The sequence below is a fragment of the Zosterops lateralis genome (genome assembly GCF_965231275.1).
Source record: "Zosterops lateralis genome assembly, chromosome: 5".
NCBI lineage: Eukaryota > Metazoa > Chordata > Aves > Passeriformes > Zosteropidae > Zosterops > Zosterops lateralis.
In genome coordinates, this window is record NC_139766.1 from 57,260,278 (window position 1) to 57,287,449 (window position 27,172).

The window sequence follows — 27,172 nt, forward strand, 5'->3', positions numbered from 1 at the left end:
TCAGCTGAATGGGTCAGCAGATGTATTGTGTTACTACACAGCAAATTATTGCATTCCTGCACTTTATCTCTTCATACAACTATGGGAAAGGGCAAACATATCCTTGGAAGTTCGATCTAGTCTAATTATATCAGATGGCTGGAGTATCAGGCCTCATTTGAGCCTGTATGTCAACATGATTAATCAAATGAAGCATTGTCATATTTGAAGTTTAAGCCACTGCTTTACTAAAGCTACTAAAGTTTGCAGCTGTTCTTCCAAACAAGACCTGACCTAATGGACAACAACAAATGAGCCAGATTTTGGTCTCTGTCCTGCTTAACATTTCCTTCCTTCTATCTTAGGAGGGGCATATTCAGCACCTCATCAGAGAAGCATTGTAAATAGGTGAAAGCATAAAGATACAGTTCTTAGGCATGTGTAATTTTACATTTTAAAGTCTAACCAACAGATTTTCTTGAGTTTGTTAATTCACAGAGGGTACTGAAAGTCTATGTCTTGCCTTTCAGCCGCATAAAATAATGATGAAATTCTTGTTAGTGATTGGTTTTCTTTAATTATATAATCAAATTCTTAAATATGCTTATTGGCAAACATCTGCAGCAGGTTTGTGCCAAAATAATCAATCTATTTACAAAACCTGAGATATTTATTAATCTTTCAGAAAACAAAATAGATTTCCAAAATCTGTTTTGAATAAAGAATATATAATTTCTACAAAGACATTTTACCATAGACCAGAAAATCCCCTTTCATTTTCAATTTCCAGCTTTGAAAGCCTCACAGTCAAACTGGGGTTCATATTAGAGAATTTAATGTTTGTTCATCATCAAAAGCTTGAAATGCTTTCATGCCTTAAAGACTTTAAAATCTGATGCTCAGTGTTCCTAAAGTTGGCTTCAAAAACAATATTCTAAAATAAATCCTAACAATGCCAAGTAATTTAAATACATGACAGATCTTGTCACTTTGCACTTCTCAATTCTAATTTAGCACAGTGTATTATGACTCCATTAATTTCAGATTTAATATGTACTAGAGAAGGAACTTGATTATTTGACTGGAATGCTACTGAAAATCAGATAAAGATTTGCCTTTTAAAATTTTTGTACTGCATTATACAATTAGAGCTCTTATAATAACAGCTTCAAACACGTAAGCATTTGTGCAGAAAAGCAAGGTGGCAGGCTTTGCAGCTTTGGATTTCAGAGTTAATTAGATATAGCACCATGTACATGCTTATGGCATTCAACAAATTGTCAATTGTTTTATGTTCCAAATTCAAGCAAAAGAAGGGTCAGCATAAAGTAAGATGAGAGCAACTGCAGTATTTCATTGTCACATGGGAAGATAAAGATGTAAAAAGATCAACTGCAACAAAAATCCCTCCCTTTGCAGTTCTGACTGATGGAAGTTTTAAATGGAAGGAGAGGATAGAGCCATCATGGATGATTTCAGAAGTAATGACCCATACAGGGAGACAGTAAGAGACGTTCCAAGCTCAGGACATGGCTTCGACAATCAAAGTCAAAACTAGGAAAAAATACAGGTTTTTTTTCCCTGTTTTGTGCAACCACATTCATTGCAAAACAATGTTGATTCAGATGGGTTGAAAAGTTTCTCCAAAGAACTGCAATTCATGAGCTGACAGAGAGGAAGGTGAGATGTTGTCACAACCTCATACAAAAAGGTTTTCATAAGGGAAAGGAAACAATCGTTCTCCACCTCTCCCAGGGACATGCAGCACACAATGATGTTGTTTAAACTGCAGCAAGTGAGATCCAGGTTACACAATAAGAAAGGCTTCACCACAGTCAAGGTAATGAAGCACTGCAATAGATTATCTGGGGAATTTGCAGTCTTCATCCCGGGAGACTGCAGAGTGTGTTGGAAAAAGCTGCCAAGAATGACACATGCATGCCAGTGCCCCTGTGCTGTTCCAAAGGTGGTGGCCTCCCAGGATCCCTCCTGCACTCTCCTGTGGCTGCATATGGCTGTGCAAAGCTCACAGAACACAAAGCAAAAGAACCTCAAAGTCCCAGAGCATTCAATTTACTATTAGCTAAAGAGCACTTCACATTTTTTTAACTAGACATTGCTTTTGTTTGAAATGTATTTACATTTTCTTTAAAGACGCAATTTTAATCATACAAGAAAAAAAAATATGTCATGCTCAGCTCCAAATTAATAATAATAATGATTTTAGTACAACTATTGTAAAGCATTCAGCTCGCCAACAATTTTGAGATGCTTTTTTTCCAGACTAAGGCAAACTCTTCTCCTCCCACCTTCTACTCCTAGTCTCACCTAGGCAGAAAGAGAAAAACATCCCTCATAATCCTAAGTAAGAGCATCAGTTGCCTGGATTAGACATAGGGGTGAAGTAAAGGACTTAGAGTTTTTGTGAGAGATTGAGTAGCACTGTAGCATCCAACAGGAATGTTTGAGATTTTGGAAAGTGCATGTACAGTATTATTTACTTCTGAGGAGGACAGAAGAAGGTAATGATGAGGGTGAGAGGAAGGAATCAAAGGGAAGAATGTGTGTGATGAAATTTTTTTCACAGGAAGCTAATAAAAAGAGAAAGCAGGAGTGAAAACTCTCTGAAATCACAGTTGTTCATGGAGTGAAGTTTCACAGGAAAACAACAATCTGGAATGAGGTCAGAGAATGTGTTTATTGGTGAAAGAAATGAAACAGCAAGAAAACCTATGAGGTACTCAGCAGAGATAAAATTGAAAGAAATATCTTGCCTCTCTACAGAAGTTTAGTAAAGTTAGTAAAAGTTCAGTAAAAGGAACACAATGGGAGCAGCAGGACAGTACCTTCTCCAAAGCTAGAGCAGAAAAGGCAATGGCATTATGAAGCTGGAGATGGAAGACAAGCAGAATGAAGTAGGGATGTGACAAGCGATGCCACTCTGGGAACAACGCACTTGTTTACCTTTGATCTTGTGTCACTGCCCTTAAAGACAACTTCAGGGATGTTTGCTACCACTAAAACAGCTGCAGGTCAATGCTTTTTACCTTTACCAAATGTCATTCCTTCTTTATTTAATACACTCTGTAGAGTGCAGTTTATTACTACAGGCAGTTGTGGGAGCTGCCTGACGAAGACAGACAGGAGCAAGCACAAGTTGACTTGGAATTCTCCTCAAGCTTTCCAGAGTGGGGTACATAAAACCAGCTATCCCAGTGCCAGCAGAAAAGAGAGGACTTTTGGGAAAACAGCCCAAGTCCTAGTAAACATGTATTTATTTGACTCCAGAGCTCATCCACTGCTATACTGGAGGTTTAATGAGATCCTCATGTTAGAAACTGCATATGGCTTAACTAAGGATGCCAGAGCAGGAAAACTACATAGTCCTAGGTCTTTATCAAGATATAACACACCTATTCACTTCACAGAAAATAATCTACTTTCTTTTTTGTTTCAGATGAGATGAGATTAAAAACAGCAGAAAGAATCATGAGTATCATTTCATGTTTCAGAAGCTCAAACCCTTGCAAGTCCATAAAACACTGCCCTCGCAGTTTGTGTAGCAGGAAAGCCAGGATTGGTGAAATAGCTGCTTGAGAAAGATCTCTGAGTTTTTATAATTCCAGACTGCTAAGGCTCAAACTATGGGTATTTTACAAGACAGATCTGCTACTGCTACCCTTTTAGCATGAGTCATTTTCTGGGCGACCTTTTAAGTCAGCCAAGAACTAAACACCACCTGTTAACTCTGTGTTTCCTATTCACTCTGCTTGATGCAATGCCGTGGGTGACAAAGGCTCATGGAATTATGAGGTGGGATACAAGTGAAAGCTAAAGCTTAGACATATATTTAAGCTGTTGTTGATCTACCTCCAAACACTGCCCGTCTCTATAATGCAAAATTTCCAAGCTTTATTCTGCTTCCCTGCTAACAGGCTTGATGCCAAACTAAGTCCACATTTTTGGTGATTTCTCATTTTTCTGTATTTCTGCTTCACGAAGTGATGTGTTTGTGTCTACTTGTAGGAAAAAAAAAAAAGAATTCACATGCAATGTGTCATTGTGGGGGATTTACAGTAGGTCAAATTTATGATTAATCCATTGCTTTGTGTTAGCCATTTAGTGATGGCAGTAAACAGATTTAATGAATCACATGAAATAACAGAAATGGACGTCTTGTAACATTCAAATATCTACTAGGATACAGCATAACAGGAAAATAAATGAGTATTTTGGTTTCTCAAGCCAGTGAACATGATGCAGGAGAAGGAGGACATTCTATTGAAAAAAATAAAATCTCTGCTCTATATGTGCAGCACTTCAGGTCTGTATTTCTAGGGAAATCGAACACTTGCTGTTACTCTTCTAGGGGCAACTGATCCTAAGAAATTTCCTGAGAAATTGATTTCCTTAGAGAAATCCTCCATTAGGTAACAGTTCACAAATGACAATACAATAGCACCAAGATGAACACAGCTGTTAGAGTGGCAGGAGGCTGCACTCCTGTGTTACACCACTGTGGCTGGATGTGCTGCATAGGGCATCTTCACATGAGGCATGTTGTACTCGGTATGTCTCTTTCTATGGCTGGGGATTTGTTTTTGACAAAAGTCATCCTTTTCTCAGGCCCAGGACAGCAAAAGAAGTAGCTCAATGAGGAGCAGAAGCCTGCTCTATCCTTGGCTGCTATGGCCAGAGATCACCTTCAGGTCAGAGACAAATTTTCTGAAGGCATTTATTCTTGTTAAAAAAACTACTGTGGAAAACAGATGAATCAAAACTTTAGTTTAAAATCCTACTGAAGATTTTGTTATAGACCCAGGTCAGACAAAAGTTCTGACTACCATACTAGACTCTCAGAGTCTCACCACCATCAACACTAGTTTCACTTCATGTTGAATAAAGAGGCATTTCAGATATCTTTACCAACAGATTTTGAATAGGCCAAAACAACAATTGTACCCTTCCCTCCCCAAGTTCTCAGGCAATCTCATCAGTGTGAAACTGAGAGCAGAGACTGTCTGGAAGTAGAGATTATTAGAGCTATAAGCACCTTCAATTTACCTGCAAGGCAATATCCTGACAACATCATTGGGTTTGTAGCCTTCGATACAAACAGCACAGTTATCAAAGTCTGGCTCAGTCTCCTACAGGAAAGAGAATATTAATCATATTTATTTTTTGTTTTGTTAGCTAATCTCTTCATTTAAGAGCCTATGTGACAAAGTAAGACAGTCACTGAGACAGACTGCAAATCCAGTAAAGCATTTCAAAACCAGCAAGTCAGATTTTCTGACATGTTTCCAGCTGGAAGCATGCAGATTTTGTTAGCACGTTTTAACTTTCAGCACTTTCCGCGTCTTTAAACGAATCACCCTCTCTCCCCACCCCATTCCATCCGTAACTCTCTTACCAGCACTCCTCCCCCACCTGAAGGACACAGTAAATAAGCAATTGGCATTTCTGTTCTGCCTCATTGTCCCAGAGGTCTGAAGGAATCCTCAGCACAGAGTTTCATTTAGGAACGAGCATTTTGAAAAATTACCTTGTCACCTTTCCTGATCGTCCTGACTTGCAGTTTGCTGATTGCTTTCTTCGCAGCATCTCCAAGCCGGCGCTGCAATACAAAATTTGCTCTTAAGCAAAGAGCATCTCCTCATGCAGAAATCAAAACCTTTTCTCCCTAGGCTTCTTAGCAATTTTAAGTACATGGAACAGGATAGAGTATAAATATAAACATAATAATTCATAATAAGGAGACAGTAGGAGTGCTACACTGCAGCAGTGCATACCAATGTAGGTAAACAAGTTCATTATTTGGGTATCCTACTTCTTTCCCTCTCTTTTTTTTAATGACACTTGTAAAAAAAAAAAATATACTGGGCAGTTAGCAGAGTGAACACTGAACTTCATTCTTACATTGTTCCATAACTCGTTTGTGATTTTCAGCAGGATACAATTTCTGAAAGTGAGCTGTTAAAGTTTTTAACCACAAAAACTGAATAATCTCTCCTGTCTTTTTTCTTGCAATACAGAGTTGTCTACTTTATCAATATTTGGTGGAAGCACCTGCAGTTTCTTACAGGTAAAGCACTATATAGTCCTGCAGTATCAATCTGTCCATACATAACCATTTGCTCATTCTTTGCCTATCATTCCCTCCAGTGGACCATAAAGTGATTACCGCGTGATGTTTCTGACTGTTCTCCTGTATTTCCAAAACACTTTTTCTGTGCTAGCAGGATCACAGTCACCAGGATTAAAGTATGTAATAACAGCCTGACACAAAACACCCTGTCCTCAGACACTGAAGATGGACATGTCTGCTCCTTGCAAGAGGCTGGGAACATTGCAGGGCAGTTCACACAATCACTGCTCAGCCCCCCGTGCTACAGAGCTTGCTCTTGTATCAGTGCTCCAAGGACTCGGCTGCTCACTGGTGCTAATCCAGCAACAAGGCAGTCTGGAGACAGACTCACAGGCTGGAAAAGTCTTTGGGAGGTCATGTACTCCCACCTCCTGCTCAAGGCTGGGTCAACTTCAAAGTCAGAGCTGCGTTAGTCAAGTTTTGAATATCTCCAGGAAAGGAGATTTCACAACCTCTGTGGATAATTTGTTCCAGTTGCTTAACCAATCTGTCTTTTTTCTTCTCTAAACATACTAATGGAATTTCCCTTGCTGGTAATTTGTGACCATTACCCTGTGCACTTCCAGGAAGAGGCTGATTCTGACTCCTCTCTGACCAGCCTTTTTGCAGCTGGAAGCAGAGCCTTTCCTCCTCCTCTGCTCCCCACCCAGCTTAGTATGTTCCCTTCACCCCTCCTCAGATGCCATGTGCTCCCATGTGCTTCTGCCCCCAGACCATTCTGCTGACTCTCCTTTGGGCACTCACCATTTTTTCTATGCCTCTCTCATGGGGTTTCATACAGCAATGCCCTCTCCAATGTCTTCTTTATGTTCCAATCTGCCACCAATAAATGGCTTGAACTCCTCCCTTCATCTCCTCTCCCCAGCCTCATTTTCAGCCATGTGTTGTTAGAGAGGGACTTAGAGCCTTCGGTGACTCAGAAGACATTCAACTTTCTGAGCTGGGAAACTCTTGTGCCAGAGTTCAGAGGGGCCTGTCAGCAGCAAGGGTTTCCAGCTGGAGGGGGTGAGGGCATGAGGCCAAAAATGGAAGGAAACTCGAGGTAGTTTATAAGTTGTGACCTAGTCACTACACAGATATGACCAGTAAATGACCACTTAGGTCTTCAGATTCAATTAAAATCCCTCGATTGAATTTAGAGAGTAAGTTTATCGGATTGGAAGGGCTGACAAAATACATGCAATATTGAAAGCAGAGAGTGATTTCAGCTCTAGCTAAAGAGGTGAAGACAATCTTGGCTATCAGGAGATTTACATATGAGCTTTCCAGCAACTTATTGCACATGAAGGAGTATCTTGTAGTTATTCAACATCTCTTTCTGTAGTCCATTTTTTCTCACAGTCTCCCTTAAATAAAAGAATCAAATTAGAGCTGGAAACATTTCTTGTCAGCTATTTGGTTCTTTAATGTAAATCAAAGACAGACTGATAACATACAGCAAAACAAGAGCCATTATGTCATGCTTCAAAAAGTGCTTGTGATTCCTTTTTATCATTATTATTACTTCAATGTCTCAGTTCTTTTTTTGCACATTCTTGAAGGGGAAAGGACAAGATTAAAAACTCATGTACATCTTTGATCTGCTTGCTTTCATGTTTGCTTTCTCTTATCTATCATAAATAGCTAAGTTCATAACTCACATGTAAATGAGAGTAATTTAGTTTTTGAAAGAACAGGAATTTCTTGGATTCTCCCATTTGAATTCAAGGCATGCTATCAATAACCAATGATTTTTCCCAAAAGATAAGAGGCATTACAGCAGTTTAAGGGTTTAAAGTGAGGCTTAGAGATTTACAGTCACAAATCTCATAATCTCATTAGCAAGGCTGCAACATTCAGTACTGGACTGGAAGGAGTTAAGAATATTAGAGGCAGTGGTCTTGAGGAGATGGCAATGCCCATTAAAAAGGAAGGACAGTCGCATGGAAAGAACCACTTCTGTGTTCCTGAGAAAATGAATCACTGTAAATTCTGTGGAAGAGAAGTTACAGTAAGTGCTTCTCCCTTAATGGCCTTCCTAAACTATCACCTTTGCAGGGAGATCACCTTGTGCCTCATGCAGAATGAGATGCATCACCAGAGCATGAGGTATCGGACACATCTATCCACAGACAAAGTCTGCAGACTCCATCATGGGAAGCATCTTCCCCAACTGCTTCAAAGATTGACATCCCTATTCAGTGGTCCAAAACTCTCATCCCCAAGCCACAGCCACCAGTCTTCCTTCTCAGATAAAGGCTCCACATGCTGACAGTCACATACTAAAGATTAACACAGGACACGCAAGATCCTCCTCAACTCCAGTGCAATCGTTACCTGCTTCGGTTTCCACTATCCTGCAAAACTTAAGGAGCCCAACCAGTTTCAAAATGACTTTGTAGAAAACTTCCTCTGAACAAGAAGTCAATGAAAAGAAGGGACATGGGAGAAATGTAGTAAACAAGGCACAGTTTCATTTTCCCATCTCACAAGCAGTATTACTGGTGAAATATGAAATCTGACACGTTGACAGGGTTGGTTTGTTGTTGTTTTTAAGTCTGCACTCTGACTGTTACACGGCTGTAACATCAGGTTGTATTTTGCTGAATTATCTCTGAAACTTAGCTTGTCATATAATTCAAAATTGCTTCTAATTAGCTCTCCAGTGTGATATTTTTTGATTTTAAACAATTTCCATAGCCTTTTACAAACTCTCTCATCTTCAGGAGCCCTCCAGGAACAAGCTGTTGAGGAAACAGATTTTCTTACACAAATTTATCTTCTTCATGTCAAAAGGATTCATCATCAGGGCAAACACCTACTTCCTGGACATCTTGTTAGGTGGGAATAAAAAGGTTCAATCATGTGAATATTACTACCTATCTTCTATTTCCATATGTAATGTACAGTTGTCTGTGCTGGAGGTACTCTTAAAAATTAAATGTATTAAAATAAAAATTGATACCTCACCATGTATGTAGCTGACACCCTGGCTGTAGGTGCACAAGCCCACAGCAAAGACAATTCATGCTCTACTGCATTAATTCCCAGCCAAGCTGGTATGAATAGGCCCTAGCAATCAGCAAGAATCTTTGAAATCCTGATTCCCCACTCATCAAAATCAGGCACCTAATTGCAGTAAGCTGTGTCTTCCTTCTGGCACATGAACTTAGATTTTGCACACGTGATGAGGAAGAGTGGTGGCTGAAGACATAGATGGACTATGTGTCCAGGTTTCACCTCATTGTGGAGTCAGAGGAAATGATTTCATGAGATTTTTTCAGTCTTTCTAGCTGCCTCTCTCAATAGCTGGACTCATTGCTTTCTTGATGGATAACCAAATCAGTTTGGTTTGGATTTACTGCTTGCTCAGAAACTTACACCCAATGAAAGAAGGAAAGTGGGCCTGGAAAGGACAGTCACTATAGAGAGAAGGACTAGACAAAAGGGTTTATGAGGCTTAACAAAATGACACTACGATTTTATTCAAAAATTTGTGATCCCATCCTTGAGCTACAAGAAAACACGTCAAAGAAAAAGAAATTCAGAACTTGATGGAAAACAGAGAGGAACACTCATGGGAAGGGCAAGGGCAAGCTGAGCTCTTCTGAACTACCTACATCATTATATTCCATAGCCAGGACTAAAAGAAACAAAACTAAAAAGCTACAGGAACCCAGTAACACAAATCATAGTGTTTTGTTTGTATATTGCTACCAATTTTCATATAAAAAGAGCTAATAAAGAGATTATATGTCAGAAAAAAACTGAAGAAAAGTGCATGAAGACTTTCTAGGTTGCCCCTTATTATTGCCCAGTTTTGCCCCTCAAAATTAATAATATGTAATTACTTAGGAAGCATGCTTTCTAATTTTTCTGAAGAACAGAACTCATATAATAAGCAAGTTATTAAAACCCCTCCATAGGACAACTGCTTGTGTACATGTTGGTCTCATTCAAACTTTGGAAAGAAAATAGTGAAAAGGAAATACATTTGAACATATAAACACATCGGTTTCAAACTATAACATATCACCTGAATGAGCTTCTTATTCTGCTGAGTTTCATGTTTATGTTCATCTATTTACACTGCCAAGCTGCCTGTATAATTACTTGATTGAAAGCACACTTACTCACACACACAAATTAGGCACGCATGTGCTTTTGCAGACAAAGCATCTAAAAATTATCACAGCCGTTGCAGTCACAGCGAATCTGCTGCCAATGATGTTCAAATTCCAGCTGGGATAGTCTCATTCTTGCTATCCAAAATTTCAGACTGTATATTTAAAAGGAAAATATATTCTTTCTGTCTGTAAATACAGAGCAGCTGCTCTCTATCTCAGAGGATGCCTGAATTTCAATGGGGGAAGGCGAGGGATTCCTACACGTCAAGTATTTGTTACAGAGTGTGCAGCAATGCTTTTCTCTACAGGATGATTATTGAAACTCTGAGTTGCACCTTTTCTGCAGAATAAGCAAGGCAACCCTCCTGTCCCTGACAGTAATTTACTGAGGGTTCAGAAACCTCTCTGAATTACAGTGCATTTTTTTTTCCTGCAGTAAAATGGTTCTCTCTTCAGATTTCATACATTGATAACATTTTGTACTGTACCATTAGAATGAAATGTAGAAGCCTCAGCTTCCCAGTTCTGCTGAGATAGTTGCATCCGGACAAGAAAATATTAAATTTACTATTATTGTTGCTATTATTATTCACTGTTGGAATACCATAAAGGTGGACAGTGCTTTATAAAACCACTGCTACTGACTTTTCTTCAGCTCTATAGGTTTTTTATCTCTTTGAAGGGGTTTGGACAAGACAGCAAAACCCAAAGAACTGGTTTAATAACATTGGTGGCTATCACTACAGTCTGTTCAGTGATCATTGTCAAATGAAGAGGGATATGTTTGTCTTTGTAGCCCAAGACCCTCCTAAGGAAGCTTTAAAGTGAGAATACTTTTTCCCCCCTTTCTTTACTTATGAGCCATTGCTTCACACACACACACACACACACACACCTCAAGGTGTTTTCATTGTGATCACACGGGTCCTTAGTTATATACTTCCTATGGTATTTGGCTATATGTACCAAAACAATCTTTTCACAAATAAACATCACTTGTCTATTTTTCTTTTGTGTTTTGCATAAGGAAAAAAACCCCCATAATATACATACACTATTAATATTCTTTTTTCTTGAATCCCATCTATATTGATAGGAGTCTTTTCCCAGCCACAGTCATTTAAAAATCCTTATTCTTTTCAATTTCTTGGGTTTTCTTTTGGTTTTCTGTTTTTACTACACATTGACAATTTTGTTAACTTTCACTTCTACAGTAAATCTCGTGGTGATTTTTTGGAAAGGCAAACAGTTACTCCAGCCCTGCTCACCTGATTTCTGTCTCTGGCATTTGCGTAGCGGAATCTCTGGATGTAGTAGAAGACCAACCATGCCAAGGAGATGATCATCAGCACAATGAAGGAGATGGAGACAAACACCACCGAGGTCCGGCTGACATACTTCTGCAGGTTGCGTGTCCCAATGGTTATGTACATCATCACAGTAATGTTCCTCTGCAGGAGGCTCACTATCTCTTTTCCTTTGGGTTCAGGAATCATTATTGCTACAACATCTTCTAAGCCTATCAGATAGAGAGAGAAAAGGAACCTTAAGTAAAACAGGTGATCACCAAAAGGCAATCATAGAATCACAGAGTATCCTGAGTTGGAGTGGACTCACAAAGATCACTGAAGTCTAACTCCTGGCACTGCACAGGACATCCCAAGAATTCTACCATGTGCCTGAGAACTTTGTCCAAATGCTTCTTGAACTCTGTCAGGTTTGGTTCTGTGACACTTCCCTAGGGAGCCTGTTCCAGGGCCCAATCACCCTTTGGGTGAAAAATCTTTTCTTAATATCCACCCTGAATCTCCCCTGACACAACTTCACACCATTCCTTCAGCTCCCATCACTGCTCAGGAGAGTGAAGAGAGCAGTGCTTTCCCCTCCGCTTCCGCTCCTGATGAAGTTATAACCACACTGAGGTCTCCCCTCAGTCTCCTCCAGGCTGGACAAACCAAGTGACCCCAGCCACTCCTCATGCAGCTTCCCCTCAGGGCCCTTTGCCATCCTCATGGCCCTTCCTTTGGACCCTCCTCTAATGGTCTTATGTCTTTTTTACATTGTGGCACAAACCTGCTCCCAGCACTGGAGGTGAGGCCGCCCCAGTGCAGAGCAGAGGGGACAATCTCCTCTCTTGCCCGGCTGTCCCTGATGTCCCCAGGACAGGGTTGGCCCTCCTGGCTGCCAGGGCACTGCTGGCTCACATTCAGCTTTCCATGGACCAGGGCCCCCAGGGCCCTTTGCACAGCGCTGCTCTCCAGCCTCTCATTCCCAGTCTGTCCATACAGCCAGGGTTGTCCCATCCCAGGTGAAGAACCTGGCACTTGCCCTTGCTGAACTTCCTCCAGCTGGTGATTGCCCAGCTCTGATTTGTCCAGCTTTGGCAAAACAATAACAAGAAAGCTGTGCTTTCTTCTGCTCTTCCCTCCTGTTTACCAAGAGGGAAGTCAGATGGATCTGGTGAAGGTTTCAACTGAAACCAGTTACACAGTGCATTTCTACGTACTAGTTTTGTTGAGATACATAAAACGTGTTCCACGGGTTGACATAAACACAGATTTCTAGCACCACTGAGGTTTATCTGGATGATGCTGCTGTAAACACTGCAAGAAAGGGAGGTACACTGCATCCAACACTCCACATACATTTATCACAGTCTTTTTGCAGGGTCATGAATCTGCCAGAGAAGCCCCTCCAAACTCAGCATTCAGATCAGGAACACTTTCAATCACAGATTCCTACATGGTTTCACAACTGGAATGTGTCAAAGCATCACTGCTGTTGTACCAGGCTGGCAACCAAAGAGCAGCTCAACATGTGGCTCCCCAAAGCCCAAGCCCATATAGAAATTTGGGACTCTTTGCTCAGAGCTTGCTCTCCAACTGATTCAAGTTAAAAATCAAGAGCACTGTGTAATTCCACAAAAAATTGCCTCTGCAGCCCAGATCAGCTCCTGACACAGTGTGCAGCATGGCCATGCAAGTCAGCACAGCTGAGGCAGCAAAATCCCACTAATGGGATGAAGCAGGGACTTCCTACAGTCCAGCCAAGCCTTCTGTCATGACCCTGTGAACTGGGCCCTCCACCAATCTAGCTATCCTTGCCTCCACACCAGTTTGCCTTTCTGTACAGCACTGTTTGATGTTACTTGCATCACACATTGCTGAAACTCTTTCCTTTTCTTTTCAACTTTATGCTCCCTGGGTACATGAAATATATGGTCTGAAATTATCTGGGACTTGCCAGGTTGTTAAATGCCTTTTATGGCCTCACAAATAAACGATCACTGCTGTACAGTTTAATATTAGTGATATTCTGTTCTTTCACTTCATGAAACAAGCACGTAGACTGTTTCTATACCTAAACTATGTTTTGCAATAGCAAATTGTTCTAAGTAGCTAAGAACAGACAGGGTGTATTGTCATGTAAAAATGTGCTAGGAACAACAGCAAATGAAATTATCACAAACTGGCATTTAGAAAGGTACAAACTGGGGGTGTCTGAACTCAGAGAGCTATGCTGGAGTGAGGCCTCAGAATTTCAGATGAAATCCCAGGAAATTGGCTGACAGGTTGTTAATCCCATGGATATCTGTATTTGACTTTGGCAGGAGGAGAAAGTACTGTGTTCATAGGGACATTTATGGAAATGGGAAGAGATCACTTGGCCACAAATGGAGGCGTAGGAGGGTGACTTTCATTTTTAGCAGCATCCTTCTCTCCAAGCTGGGATCCAGTCTGAGCTTCAGCAGTGCAGCACTGTATCCTGGTCTTCAAAGTCCAGCTCAGACATTTCTTCACTAGAAACCCCTGGGAGGTATAAACCAGGTTTTCAAATGGATTTGGATGCTGAAGGCCACAAGGTGTTTGGCAGGATTTTGGATATACACATAGGGGTGGTGTTCAGCAGAAAACACTAATTGCAGTGGAAGCTTTATAAAATTCTGCTGGGTGCTGGATCTACTGGAGGTACTGAAATAGCTGTGGCAGACTGCTGCTACTCACAGAAATCTGCTATTAAGCTGGGAACTGAACCCTCCTTTTCTCAAGTCTCAGAGCAGAAGTGCAAACACCACCCCTCTTCCTCTCATAAGGCTTTCCATCATCACACATCTCTGATTATGAACAGGTCAATCAATGAATAGAGGGGATCAACAGTTTGGCCGAGTCAGGAGTTTTCGACATCCATTACTGGAAACTTAACCTTACTGCTGATACTCTTCTATAAAGCATTATTGTTTTTCAGCTATTTCCCTTCATTTTTTTTCTACCAAGAGTCCACCATTAGCAGACAAGATAAATCTAGCCTTGCAACACTTCTGATACCTATTTATTACAAAAGGCTAATGCAAACATTACCCTAATGGCCTAGGGAGAATTTGCCAAGTCTCAAAGTGGCTGAGAAGGGCACTGGTGCCATGCCAGTAATTTTCCTGCAGTCATAAAGAAAAAATTGTCTGGAGCAGGGCTTAGCTGTCCACATGGCTTCCTTTGTTCTTTTCTCTGTCTTCAAAAGAAAAAAAAAATTAAAATTCATTCTACAGGAAAACCAAAGCACCAATCTCACATACAGCCAAAAAGAACCCACAGTGAAAAACTCCACAGCCCAAAATACTGCCCTCAAAAACCACCATTCTGTCCAACTGACTTATCCAGTACTGACTTTTAACATCATTGTTAGTACAACCTAGGACACTGCATGGATATCACCTGAAAGCCTATAAAAATGGAGATAGAGACAAACACATTTCCAGTAGAAAAATACAGGTAGTATCCTAACTGTTTAATTATCTTGAATCTTGCCTGTCTTTAAAAATTTTTAACAATGTGTTTAATTATGCTTGATTAAATTATAGCTGATTATGTTTAATATAGCTTTAATATAACTCTGGACACAGGACACTAAGCAAATTGCCATGGATCTATACTAAATAAAACTGTTTTGAAATGCAAAGTAGAAGACACTCTTATTCCAAGCGGAAAGCAGCTGCTTTTCTTTATTCAAACTCTTAATATATTAAAATTTCAGGCTACCTGGTTATTTTCTTGGAAAACATTACCACTTGTAATGAAGCACTGTTGGAAAAAATAACCAAAGCAGTGACAAATAATAATCAGGTTTTTTTTTAAAATGTGTTACTGAGTTTATGATAATTTCTCCAAGACATTATAGAGAATGCTATTTATCCATCATGTTATTAAGCTATGTTTTTAATCTCAAATATGTTCATAGTAGGAAGAAAAAGAAAGTAATTTATTTATCTTTTCTCCCTTCTTAAACAAAATATTTGTATTATCTCAGTTTCGCATTAGCTTCAACATACATAAAGATTATGCAAATTAAAGAAGAGAAATAATGTAATGAGACATCAGTGTTAGAGGTGCATTTTTATGCCCAAGTACGTATCTGTTCAACAGATCTAAAAAAGAGAAAGTATCTAGTAACATGTACTGATGCTTCCCTGGCAAGTTAAATGCTACCACTGCCTTTCATTAAACACACCCACAGTGGGAACTGCATTTTGTGACACTCTTGTTCCCTAACACATTTCTTTTCTTTTTCTGGCCAACATTAATGCAGAGTTTGACATGAATTTTTAAGTAGCTGTCAGGATGAATCAGAGATTCATAAATCAAAGGTATTCAGGCTGCACTGAATGGATTTTATTTTTTTTTTTTTTTTTTTTTTTTTTTTTTTCCCTTGGCAAAAGAAACATTTAGCATATCAGTGTTCTCTCCTAATAAGCCAATAACCAAACAAGTAAGATAGAAATTACAGGCATTTGGGATGATTTAAGTCATTTTAGCTTGCTGAAGTGTACCTGCCTTATTGAATAAAACCCTCTCTAAACCCACCTTTCTCCATGCAGTACTCAGCTATGGAAATACATTTCAGCAGGTATGCTTTAATGCAAAACTTGCAAACTTCAAGGGTAACCATCTATTCACTAGTGACAGAGGAAATAAAAGACTTTAGTGCAGGAACATTAGCTTCTGTAGAAGAAAAGAACAGGTTTTACATCCAGAAGATGTACGTAAATGCTACACCTTGGCCTGCAGGCTGTGCTTGCAAACCTGTGATATTGCTTGATTTTGCTCTGGGAGCTTCAGAGGTGACACTGAACACAGTCCTCTCTTCTCATTAGCAGTCAGGCCCAGCAGTGGCAGGGCTGCTCCTTTAATGCTTTGTCAGTTCCTGATGGAGGCTCTAAAATGTGGTCTTTCTGACATATTTTAGAATAGGTAGTTTAATTTGTCATGCTTGGCAACAGCTAGAAGTCAGTCAGAGAAGTTAACTGAACCATTTGAACAGAATTTCAGTTTGGGAGGCATACATAGTATTCTCTCCAAGATATAAATGAAGATTCGTCTTAGATTGTAGATCAAAAACAAGTAGTAAAGAGGTTACTTTTACAGATTTTGTAAGTGAAAATCTAAACACTATTTTGAGTTCAGAAATTGCCCTGACAGTGTTCAATCTGGCTCAGAGCCCAGGAACAGAAACCTGACAGAGAGGTGCAAGAACCTAAGGAATTCTTCCTTACTTCTTGAAGAAATTATCTCCTTTTTGGGAATCCATTTCAGTAACCAGCAGCTACTGTAAGGAAGCAAAACAGACACAAATCTAACCAATTCCATATTCCACCCAGGCTCAGCTCAGCCTGCACCAGCCCCAGGCAGTGTCAGGGAATTCACTGGTGGCGCTTCCTAGGAGCTCAGCAGTGCTCCCTCTGCATAAGGACTCCCTGTGCTGCCAAGCACAGAGCTCTCCTGCCACAGCTTGTGCTGCTGCCTACAGCCCTGTGAACGGATTTTACGCTATGGTCTGGATGATGAGGAACACTTGAAAGAGAATTTGGAGCAAAGAACAGACATTTGTTTAAAAAGACTACTTTTTTTTCTCTCCAGAACAGCAATTCAGCTTAAAATTTTACTGCTGAAGAGAATGAAGAGGACTCCACAGTGATGGTGCTGTGGTGACTGTCTAAGCTATAGCCAAGAATGCTCTGTTTGGTCATCAGAAGATACGACATTCTGTTGCAGATCTTGCTCTTTAAAAAGAGTATTGCTTTATATTTGTGTTTGGTTTCTTTCCAATACAGTTACATGAGAAATGGTATATATGTTAATGAAAATGCTGTGTTAGTTGCCCTAATATCACAGAATCATAGAAAAGTTTGGGTTGGAAGGGATCTTAAAGATCACAGAGCTCCAAGCTCCCTGCCATGAGTAGGGATGCCATTCATTAGATCAGGTTGCTCAGGGCCCCATCCAAGCTGGCCCTGAACTATTATGCCAGCTTCAAAATGTGCCCTTGAACTACTATCTTTAATTGCAACAAGGGATCCAAGTCTTTAAGACCATCCACTCTGACTGAGAGCTCAATCTCAATTCTTCTATTCTTTATGGTGCAACTATAAATTGAGCAGAACAACATCTGCTACCTGTTTTTCTCCTTAGAAAACCCCAAAGACTTAGCCCTATGTCATGTTTTTGTGAACTCAGAAAGTACATTTGAAAATCAAAGCAATTATTTTCAAAAACCTGGTTTCTGAGTTCCACCCAATTTGGGGAAGAAGCAGCATAATATTGTTTAAACAACGTCCTAGACACTTATGCAGGCAAATGGGGAAACATTACATTACTGGTAAGAAATCAAAGTGGGTAAAAGGACTGTTCCCTGCAGGAACCTTTCCCTACTGGGCATTCAAGCTATTAGTCTCAAATTGAAGTATTAATAAATGATAGTACAGGAAAAAAAATAGGCAGAAGACGAGCAATATACAGCAAGTGGCAATACATAGTGAACACATCATGTGTCACAGGTGAATGACTACAGACCATCATCTATAATCTCTTATATAAACTGTCTCAGTGCCAGAGGACTAGAAAGGACACTGATTTCTAATGAGGTTTCATAACAGATATGGGCAGCTACAGATCAGCTTGCCGAAAGTGATTCAGTGAGATTCTTCACCTAAGACTCTTAAGCCAAAAAGGTGGTTCTGAATAAAATAGGAAGGGCCTCACATAAGAGCATAAGGGGTTAAAACACAGGATCTAGGTGTTCAAAACACCCAAGAGCAACTAGGTACACAAAACATCTGGGGATCACAAACTGCTGAAGGCTAGGAGAACCATTCTGGAGAGGCAGGATTCAACGTTTATACCCTAAGCTTATTCTCTTCCCCAAGCAGCTGCTGTTCACCATTACGAGAAACACCAAATGAGACAGATGGACCTTTGCTCTCAAACCATAGTTTTGTTTTCACACTAACTGGGAACTGAAAGTTTTAACTCCTGTGGAGAGACCCAGTGCTTTGCTTTTCAAAGACCAGTGAGGGATTGACCCATGGCAGAAGGTGCATTTCTAATGTGGAGGCAGGAGGGTGGGCTGGTGGCCCTGAGCTCTGCACCACATCTGTGAAGACAAAATGTCCAGCTTCCCCCACAGGGGTATGAGCACAGCATAAAGCACAGGAAAGCAGCAGCAACACATGAGTTGACTGCAGCCTCTATCAACCCTCCTGCTGAACATCACACTCAGGTCCTGCAGATGGGCCCAGCCACCTCTTCTCTCAGTGCCCATCCCAGAAGGGCATTACTGTCACCAAGGGCAAGGGACTGGGGATGTTTTCATGCAGGATTTCAGCCTACAGTGTGGGAAAGCTGCAGAGCAGAATGCCAAAGTTTTTGTCCATGCACTTCTATGATCTACAGGCACTGCCACCACCTAGGTACCCCCATGCAGCAGCCTCTCTGCCCTCACACTGTTGGGTGGAGGAGGAGAGATGCCAGCACAACAGCAAAGCAGGAATGCTGCTGTTCTCTGTTCCCACTGCTAAAACTGAGACTCAACAGGCAGGAAAACGCCCTCCCAGGGTGCCCAGCCTGAGAAGAAAAAAATGCAGGGAAGGGCCAGAAGCAAAGACAGCCTAGCAGCATGTAGCCCTGCTTTTGTGGATATCAAGCTACTGCAGTTATCAGAACACAAGATTTCACCATATAATATTTTTTCTTTTTTTACTCTAGAGCCCTTGCTTTGTGATGATGTAGATGCTTTCGTCTCCTCCCACCCACATTTCCAATTTGTTTTCCCTGTCTGTTATAAAACAGAGCGATATTTCCTTCAACTTATCCTCTCACTAATTTCCCACTTCTCCTTGGCACTGCTAGCAACTGCCTTGGTCCTCCGCCCATCTTCCAAAACACTTAACTATAAATCAGGTTTCCTTTAAAAGGCAAATGCAGCAACCATGGAGAGAGCAGTGACACTTTTTTCCTACAGCACTTTTCCCATTTGCAAAAGAAGGAAATTAGGGAATTCTTTTATGCAAACTAATTTTTTCTTCCTTAGACAATCTTATTGCTATGAAACACTTGTCATTGCAGAAGTATCTACTACGATATTTAACTAACACATAGAGAAAAAAGATGTACTGATGTAAATGACTGACTACAGTATTTAAGTAAGGGATATAAAAGTTTGCTATTCTGTCCTGAATTGGACAACAACAACCTCCAGCAGAGCTATTCTTGGTTCATTTCTTTTGATGCTAAATCCAGGAGAGGCAAGATGCTTCTGACTGTGATCTTTCCTGTGAAAAGCAGCTTCAGACACTTTATTGCTGTTTAGGGACAAAGAAATTTCTGTTCATGCTTTTGTAATCAATGCTGATCTTGCCAAGGCCGTAAGCGCTCAGAATATATTGACTTTCTCTAAATTTTATGCAGCAACTGCAGAAAGGAAAAAGAAGTAAACAGCTACAAAGCTCACAAAATCAAATTCGGCGTGATAGCTGCATTTTTCCTGGGCTTCTTTCCTATAATGTCAGCTCATCAGTCTGCTGAACTAACCAATGCTAATGAACCAATGTAGTGATACTTATTCATACTTAATTACAGAAAACAGGCTGTTCTTCAAGAGGTTTTCTTAGATCCCAACCCAACCTAAGGCACAAATTGTCGAGACACTGTTATCTTAACCAGGATAGTACTTCATTATAATTGCTAAGCCTTTGTACTGAAGACCTCCCTAGAATTTTTCCTCAGCTTCTAAACCATATATATACTGCTAATGACATTTGTCTCTTGTTTTCCCTATTAGAATTTGCACTGGGATGCTTCTGGGTTTTTTTTTAATGTATCAGGGGGCCAGACAGACTCCTTCATGCAAGCTTTACAGCTCAGCTATGCTCCAACTCAGACCAAAATACGCTACAAGGATAATTTATTAGTAAAATACAACCTTTTCAGAGTTCTGGCAAAACACACCCACTGTCTAAAGCAGAAGCTGCTTTGCTATTTTCAGTGGAATTGTGCCAAAAGAAAACATGCCTTAAATAGCATCTTATGTAGTCAGGGTAGAGTACAATGCAAACACAAACCAGTTAACGTGCCTGGTGCTCTTAGAAGGGTGTAAATATATATTCTCTACACAGAAAAAATGCTGCCATTGTTATGGAGATTAATCATTGTTGCTACATGCATTATTATGAAGCTTTTAATCTAAACTTAAGACACAGAATTGGTGGGGGTTTTTTATGTACTGACCAATCCTGCCCACTTACTCATAACACAAGAGAAAGTGTGAAAAAAATATTAGCGACATATGCTAAATAAACCGCTTTTGCCCCTGGAGAGCAGAGAATCATTAAAAAAAATTCCAAGCCATTAAAACAGGAAAAAAGAAAAGAAGGCACATATGCAAAAATTTAATTTCAACAAAAATGCCCGAGTTCAAATCACTGGTTCTCATCAGTGGTTCCCAGTGCAAGCCCAACCAGTTTCAAAGGTGCTGTGGCACCAGCAGGCTGGTGAGGGCTCTCCCTGCACCTCCCAGGCACAGCAGGTCACCCCACCAGAGCCACCTCAGCACTCCAATCATTGTGCAGGAACAGCTCAAGTCTACCCCGGCTTCCCTGTGATCCCCACTTCCACAGTGACTTAAGGATGGGACACCATAGGCTGCAGATTGGAGATAAGGGAATAAAGGATACTGTCTCCTCTCAGAGGGGCAGGACTATGCACATCTTCCTCCTGCATTATCAAACCTGCTGCAAGAGCAGCCTCACAGAGGCTTTCTCTTCGAGAGAGGAAGAATGAGAAACCCCAGACCAAGAGATTCAGATGACTCTGGTTTGAAGCCACACACAGCTCTGATGGCTCTGTGTGGGCTGGAGTGGTTTGTGGTTCAAAAAGCACAGACTGAAAGAGCAGAGCTAGAAAAGTGCATGGCACATCTGCTGTGGGTTTAGGCAATACTGTTGGGCATACTCCAGTTCAAGTGACCCTGAATTAGCTGGACAAGAAACAGACTCAAAACAACAATCCGGAAATTTCATAAAATTACTTCAGGGAATTTCCTCTTTCCTCACTCAGGGAAAACTTCCCTAGAAATGCAAAAACTGCTCTTACCAGTCTGTGACAAGAACAATGAATTAAAATGGAGCAAAAAGAGAGGAAAGAGGGAAAATAAGCAGTAAAAAGTAAAACAAAAGGATAAATAAGTCACATCTCAGATAGAAGGCAAGGAACACAGCAGCAGAGTGAAATAAGCCAAAACTGAGGCAGCATATCACCAGCACACTTCCAAATCCTCCAACATTGCTGAACATCTCTCTGTGTCATTAGATTTGTTTCCTAGACCTCTACAATATGCACTATTAGCATTCTCCTTTCCAAATTGAGTGATCCCTGCCTTAACCAGTCATTCCACACACTCCTGTGGGCCCAGCAACACAGTCCCTGCCTTAGCTCATTTTACCTCAGACATAACCATGAATAACAAAGTCTCTCTTGGGTTTTGTTGGAGAAACCTTGTTTGTTCAAGAACCTTGTTAGGAAAACTTTCCATTTTGAGGATGGGGCAGGGCTGCTCAATCTTTGGCCTTCATTTCCAGGCATTATGGTTAAAGCTGATTAAAAACTGCTCCATACACTGAAATAAAAAAGTAGAATCAGTATAAATCAGAAAAAAACCCCCAAAAAACAGGGAAAAAGTATATTGTGAAGGTAACAAAATTCATCTCCTTTGTCAAGAAATCAAGTTTTATTTTATTAGTCTCTAACACTATCAGTTTCAAGCTCTCCCTATCATCCCTTTGAGTAAGCAAAACTTATAATGTCTAATAAAAAAAGAAAGAAAATGAGGCAGAAGATAAATATTAGGTCTTTCCTATATGATGAACACTTGACATAGTTAATTATCTACACCAATGACAACAGATCAGAATAATTTTTAAGAACTATGAGAGCTTTTAGAGTAAAATACAACTCTCAGTACATTACAGTCCTCTCTGTACATTATGGGAAAAGGCCTGGGGGACAATAAATTCCTTTTAAACTGTGGTGTCAGGGTTATCTACATACAGAATTTAGCAACTGGTTGGTTCACGTGATAAAAAACAACACAGAATAACATCAACAGAGACATAATTAAGAACAACTGGGACAAAATTGAGAACCAGCCACCTAAAAACACTAGTTTGTAGTGGCAAAGGGTTTTCTTTATTAGATTTTTGGTTTGTTTGGGGTTTCTTTTACCCAAATGAGCTATTGTGGTGTTAGAGAATATTCCGCTGACTGACCAATTCAACTATCAATTCTGTAGTAAGTACAATTAGATTTAATGTTGTCTGCTGCTTTTCAGTCTAACTAAATAACCAGGCTGAGTCCTGGCTCCTACAGAAAAAGCATGGTGGAAGCAGCTACAATTCTCTCTTCACAGCCCCTGAGCTCTCTCTGTGCCAGCCTTCAGCAGCACCAGCAAGCAGAACTAACCTGGCTGGCACCATGGATTGTGCTGAGCCAGCACACGCTGCCCAGGGAAGCTGTGGATGCCCCATCCCTGGGAATTTTCATGGCCAATCCCACCAAAATACTCTGCTGCTGCAACACCATCATCATCTATGGAGCGAATGTAATGGTGGGTAAATATTACCAGCTGAGAGTGAGGCAAAGTGTCCAAGTCACAGAGAAAAAGCAAGGAGAACACAGCCCTGGTTTTCGCAACTCATCCATGTCTACAAGTCCCGCTTTCTGGCTCCACTAAAGCACAGGAGAGAATAATCCAACTCTCTGAGGACTCAACAGAGTGGAGGAATATAAGGAATATTTTCTGATACTTTAGTTCTTACATTTGCTTTTTGTAACTCCCAACACATACCTATTAATGTTCCTGAGGAAAACCCAGCCCAACCATTTCCCACAATGGAGTCTGCTTCTTACAAAAATAGCTCAATAAAGCAGAACGAGTGGTAGGGGAGGGATGCCAGGGGTCATCTGTGGCTCTGCACATTTCTGAATGTGCTCCTACAAGCCAGGTGGTATTTCTAGGAGCAAGGAAGTCAGAATGGGCAACAAATCAGGATATAAAAAGAAAAAAACAAAAAAACTTAAACCAAAAAAAACCCCCAACAAAACCAAAAAACCAAAACAGGGGAAAAAAAGAAAAAAAAAAAAAAAAAAGAGACTCAAAACTGCAAAGTCTGGCAGAATAGCCAAACAAAATAAAATCTGCCACATCAGGGTAGAGTTCAGAGGTAACCTAGTGGCAAAGAAAAGTACAATCCTGGGATTTATAAACAGGAAACAATGAGCAGAAGCAAAGAAGAACTGAGAGAAACAGAATAATGGAAATGCTCATGGCTGTTGAGAAGGTCTTTTGGAGAGACCTGAAGGATTTGGGGAGCTTTACTGAAAGCAGAACCAGAAGATGACTTGATTATATGTGTACACATATAATGTGTATATAGATATATATCTATCTCTACATACATGTATATGTACATTTAATCTGAATAAGAGGGTCTTTGTCTACATTGGAAAATGCATAGCTAAAGTGTTAAGATAGTATTTTCAAATCAAAACTAAATCACAAATAAATTATGGACTTTTAAACTGTGAGAGTGATCAGACAGGGAAAGATTATTTTTTTGGGAGGAGCATGCTGACTGAAACTTGGATTATCCTTAGGAAGCAGATCAGATTAGAAAAATGCAAAAATCCCTGTGATTTTTTAGATGTGCACCCTGGCTCCTCAGAAGCTTTGAAACAGAGATGGTAAACTTCCCTGGTCTTATGTCAAGCACATTCAGCTGAGAAGAAAATTTTACAAAATACTAACTTTCCTGTGTCTTTCCACACAGACAGAAGTCCAAACAAGGGTTCAGCAAGGATGCATACGTGTATGAAAGTGTGTGTATGTCTGTGTGTGTGTTTATTTCAGTCTTGGCAACTGTAACTCCCACTTCCATTTTGGGCTTAAAGGAACACGAGTGATGAAATGAGATTATTTGACGGGAAGTTCACCAGAGGCTGCTGCTCACACACAGCTCTCACTAATGAATTCCTTCATGTTTATTATTGAGCTGGTCATCCTTGGCTCCAGGAGGGAGAGTAGAGAGGCTCCACAAGCTGCACATTACCAAACACACATGATCTTTCATAAGGTGATGCTCCCACTTCAGCTCAAGAGCAGAAAGCCTAATTCAAAACAAGAAACAGAACAAACAAAAACATACTGGAGGAAAAAAAAAAAAGAAAACTCCACAACTGAAACACAAGAGAAGTGTTTTTTCAGGCTTCAACGAGACTGAACCATGTGAACCCAGAAATAGCTGGCAGTGTTCAACAAACCTCAAGCTCTGCAAGATACGCCCACTCTAAGTTAAAACTACACATCAAGCCTGAAAATGTTTTTAATATGCAGGCCTTCTTACAGATGAAAAAAAAAAAAAAAAAGAAAAACAATCTTCGCCACCATGTGAAAGTCTAAATGTCTTGGAGAAAAATATTTATATTTCTATAGAGGCACACTGTTTATCTTTCCTGACTTCACAAGGAGAAAGTCACTGAAATGCTTTCTAATGTAATACAGAGAAACAACTGTGCTCTGGAACCTCACAGTTATGCAATCCATGTGGAGCTTGGATACACAGCTTCTCTGAAAAAAATCTTTTTAATGCACACCTTGCTATGACAGTAATATAAACACCTCAAAAATGCATTTACATTCTATGAAAAGCAAATGCCATATAAACCTTATTTTCCCAGCTTAAGCAGGAAGGAAATGTCTATGGTTCCAGTCAGAAATCACACACCTTTTCTCCTGAAAGCTGGTTTTCCCCACAATGAAAGGAAAGTGAAATCGCCCCACTGGCTAAAACAATGCAGAACCGGACATTTTGGATGTAAAGTCAGCTGTGGAAGGTTTACTGAAGGGAAAGGAGAACAGCTACCACTACTGAAAAAGCTGTCTGTTTTTATTTATACACTGCTCTTTAGACAACAGGTTTTAAATGACTGGCTCACAGGCCTTATTTTCCCAGCATAGGATATGAGCAATGCTTACTGATTATGTATGGAAGTTACAGACGTTCTAGAGAAAGGAAACAGGGCCTCAAATATCCTGGCAGGTATAAGAGTGAAATGTTTTCTTAAAATCCTGCAGTACGTTCCAGCATTGTACAGGTTGTTATTTTCAGCAAAATACAAAGGCAGACTTCATGAAACACCACTTTACACAGCATCTGAATGAATCAATGCCAGATATAGGCTTTGGCTAAAGCAATTCCACAATTTCATTTTGGAGATGCCATTTCCAAATAATTAAAACCAGGTATAATTATTGAAGGACTTTGCCCTGCAGATCAAAAAAAACCCTCTTCATCTGCTCAGCAAACCCTTTTCCCACTGTCAAAAGCACGTGGGCATGATAAGCAGAGCAGGGTTGTAGCTCTGATGTGCTTCTCAGATCTAAGGTCTGTATTTCTTTAAATATGCCATTTTTTTACATCACTATTATCAAATTCCACAGACCTGTATGCTTCATACTTGAGTGGTACAGGGAAATAAATCTCCTTTATTCTTCCATTTACCACTTCTCAGCCTTCCAAGTATTTTCACGGGAAATGACTTAAGAACAGACACAATTCAAATAAAGTTGAAATATCCCTGACCACATTAGGAAATAAGGGTATGCAGGATATACACACCACTCCATATTTCTGTTGATACATTCTACACTGGGCAAAGCAAATCTAGTGTTTCTTAAAACCACTCTTTGGAACACCAGGGCAGGTAAGACTGATCTCCTTTGGTGAAAACATCAGCTAAAATTTTTATTTCAAGCATTTTTCTTCGCTATCACTTCCAGGTCATTTCTCCTGAAATTACCTTTATTCCAAGGCTCTTGAGACATTTACTAAGCAAAGACTGGAAATGAAATCAAGGACTAAGACAGTGTTACCTGCTCTGTGGGAGGTTCTCTGCTCAAATGAGCAATTACTGCATCACTCCTATTTATTACCCAGGGATCAGCCTGGTTTCCTGGGAACAGTCGCTACCACACAGAGCCCTCCAGCACAACTTGAAGTGATACCAGATCCTCCAAGACCACAGCTGTTTCGCCTATACTTCAGCTGGAAACGTAAAACAAAGTTTGCAATCATGTGCTGCAAAAAAATTCTGACATTATTCCAGCAGTAAATGCAAAAGGCTCAAAAATATGGTTTTGTGGCTTTTTTGGCATCATTCTGCACCTGTAGAAGGCATGGGAGCACAGTTCTGCCAAGAAGCTGGACTCAGCAGGTACTTGAGCAGTGGCTCAAGGCAAGGGCAGCAGCAGCCCTGGAGCACGCGGTCACTTTCCATCAAAGCTGTGCCAGTGCCAAGAGGTAAACTCATGGATTTCCCAAAAGCACATATTTCCAAAAGATGGCAAACCTGAGAATACAAGGACTGTTGGAGGTTAGGATTTTTCCTTTTTTTCTCTTTGTCTCAGGGAATTTTCTTCCATTTGTTGCCTAAGAGATGGCAATGAAGATACTTAAGAGCCTCTGTTCCTAAGAACAGCTGTTGAACTGAGATGTTTCCAACACCTGGCCTCACTGGGAAGGGGACCCCGACCCTTTCTTGGAAGGAGCATCTCTCAAATG

At 40.3% G+C, this 27,172-nt stretch overlaps 1 protein-coding gene across 1 annotated transcript in view; it reads right to left on the bottom strand.

The window, feature by feature from the left end:
- Positions 1–27,172, bottom strand: part of RNF150 (ring finger protein 150) — a gene marked incomplete at its 5' end in the record, with an annotated part of 109,726 nt that overhangs the window by 32,307 nt on the left and 50,247 nt on the right. Inside the window, 3 exons of the mRNA XM_083861003.1 lie at positions 5,044–5,126; positions 5,525–5,596; positions 11,502–11,752. Of these exons, the coding sequence (XP_083717129.1) occupies positions 5,044–5,126; positions 5,525–5,596; positions 11,502–11,752 (406 nt within the window). The remainder of the gene's footprint in view (positions 1–5,043; positions 5,127–5,524; positions 5,597–11,501; positions 11,753–27,172) is intronic.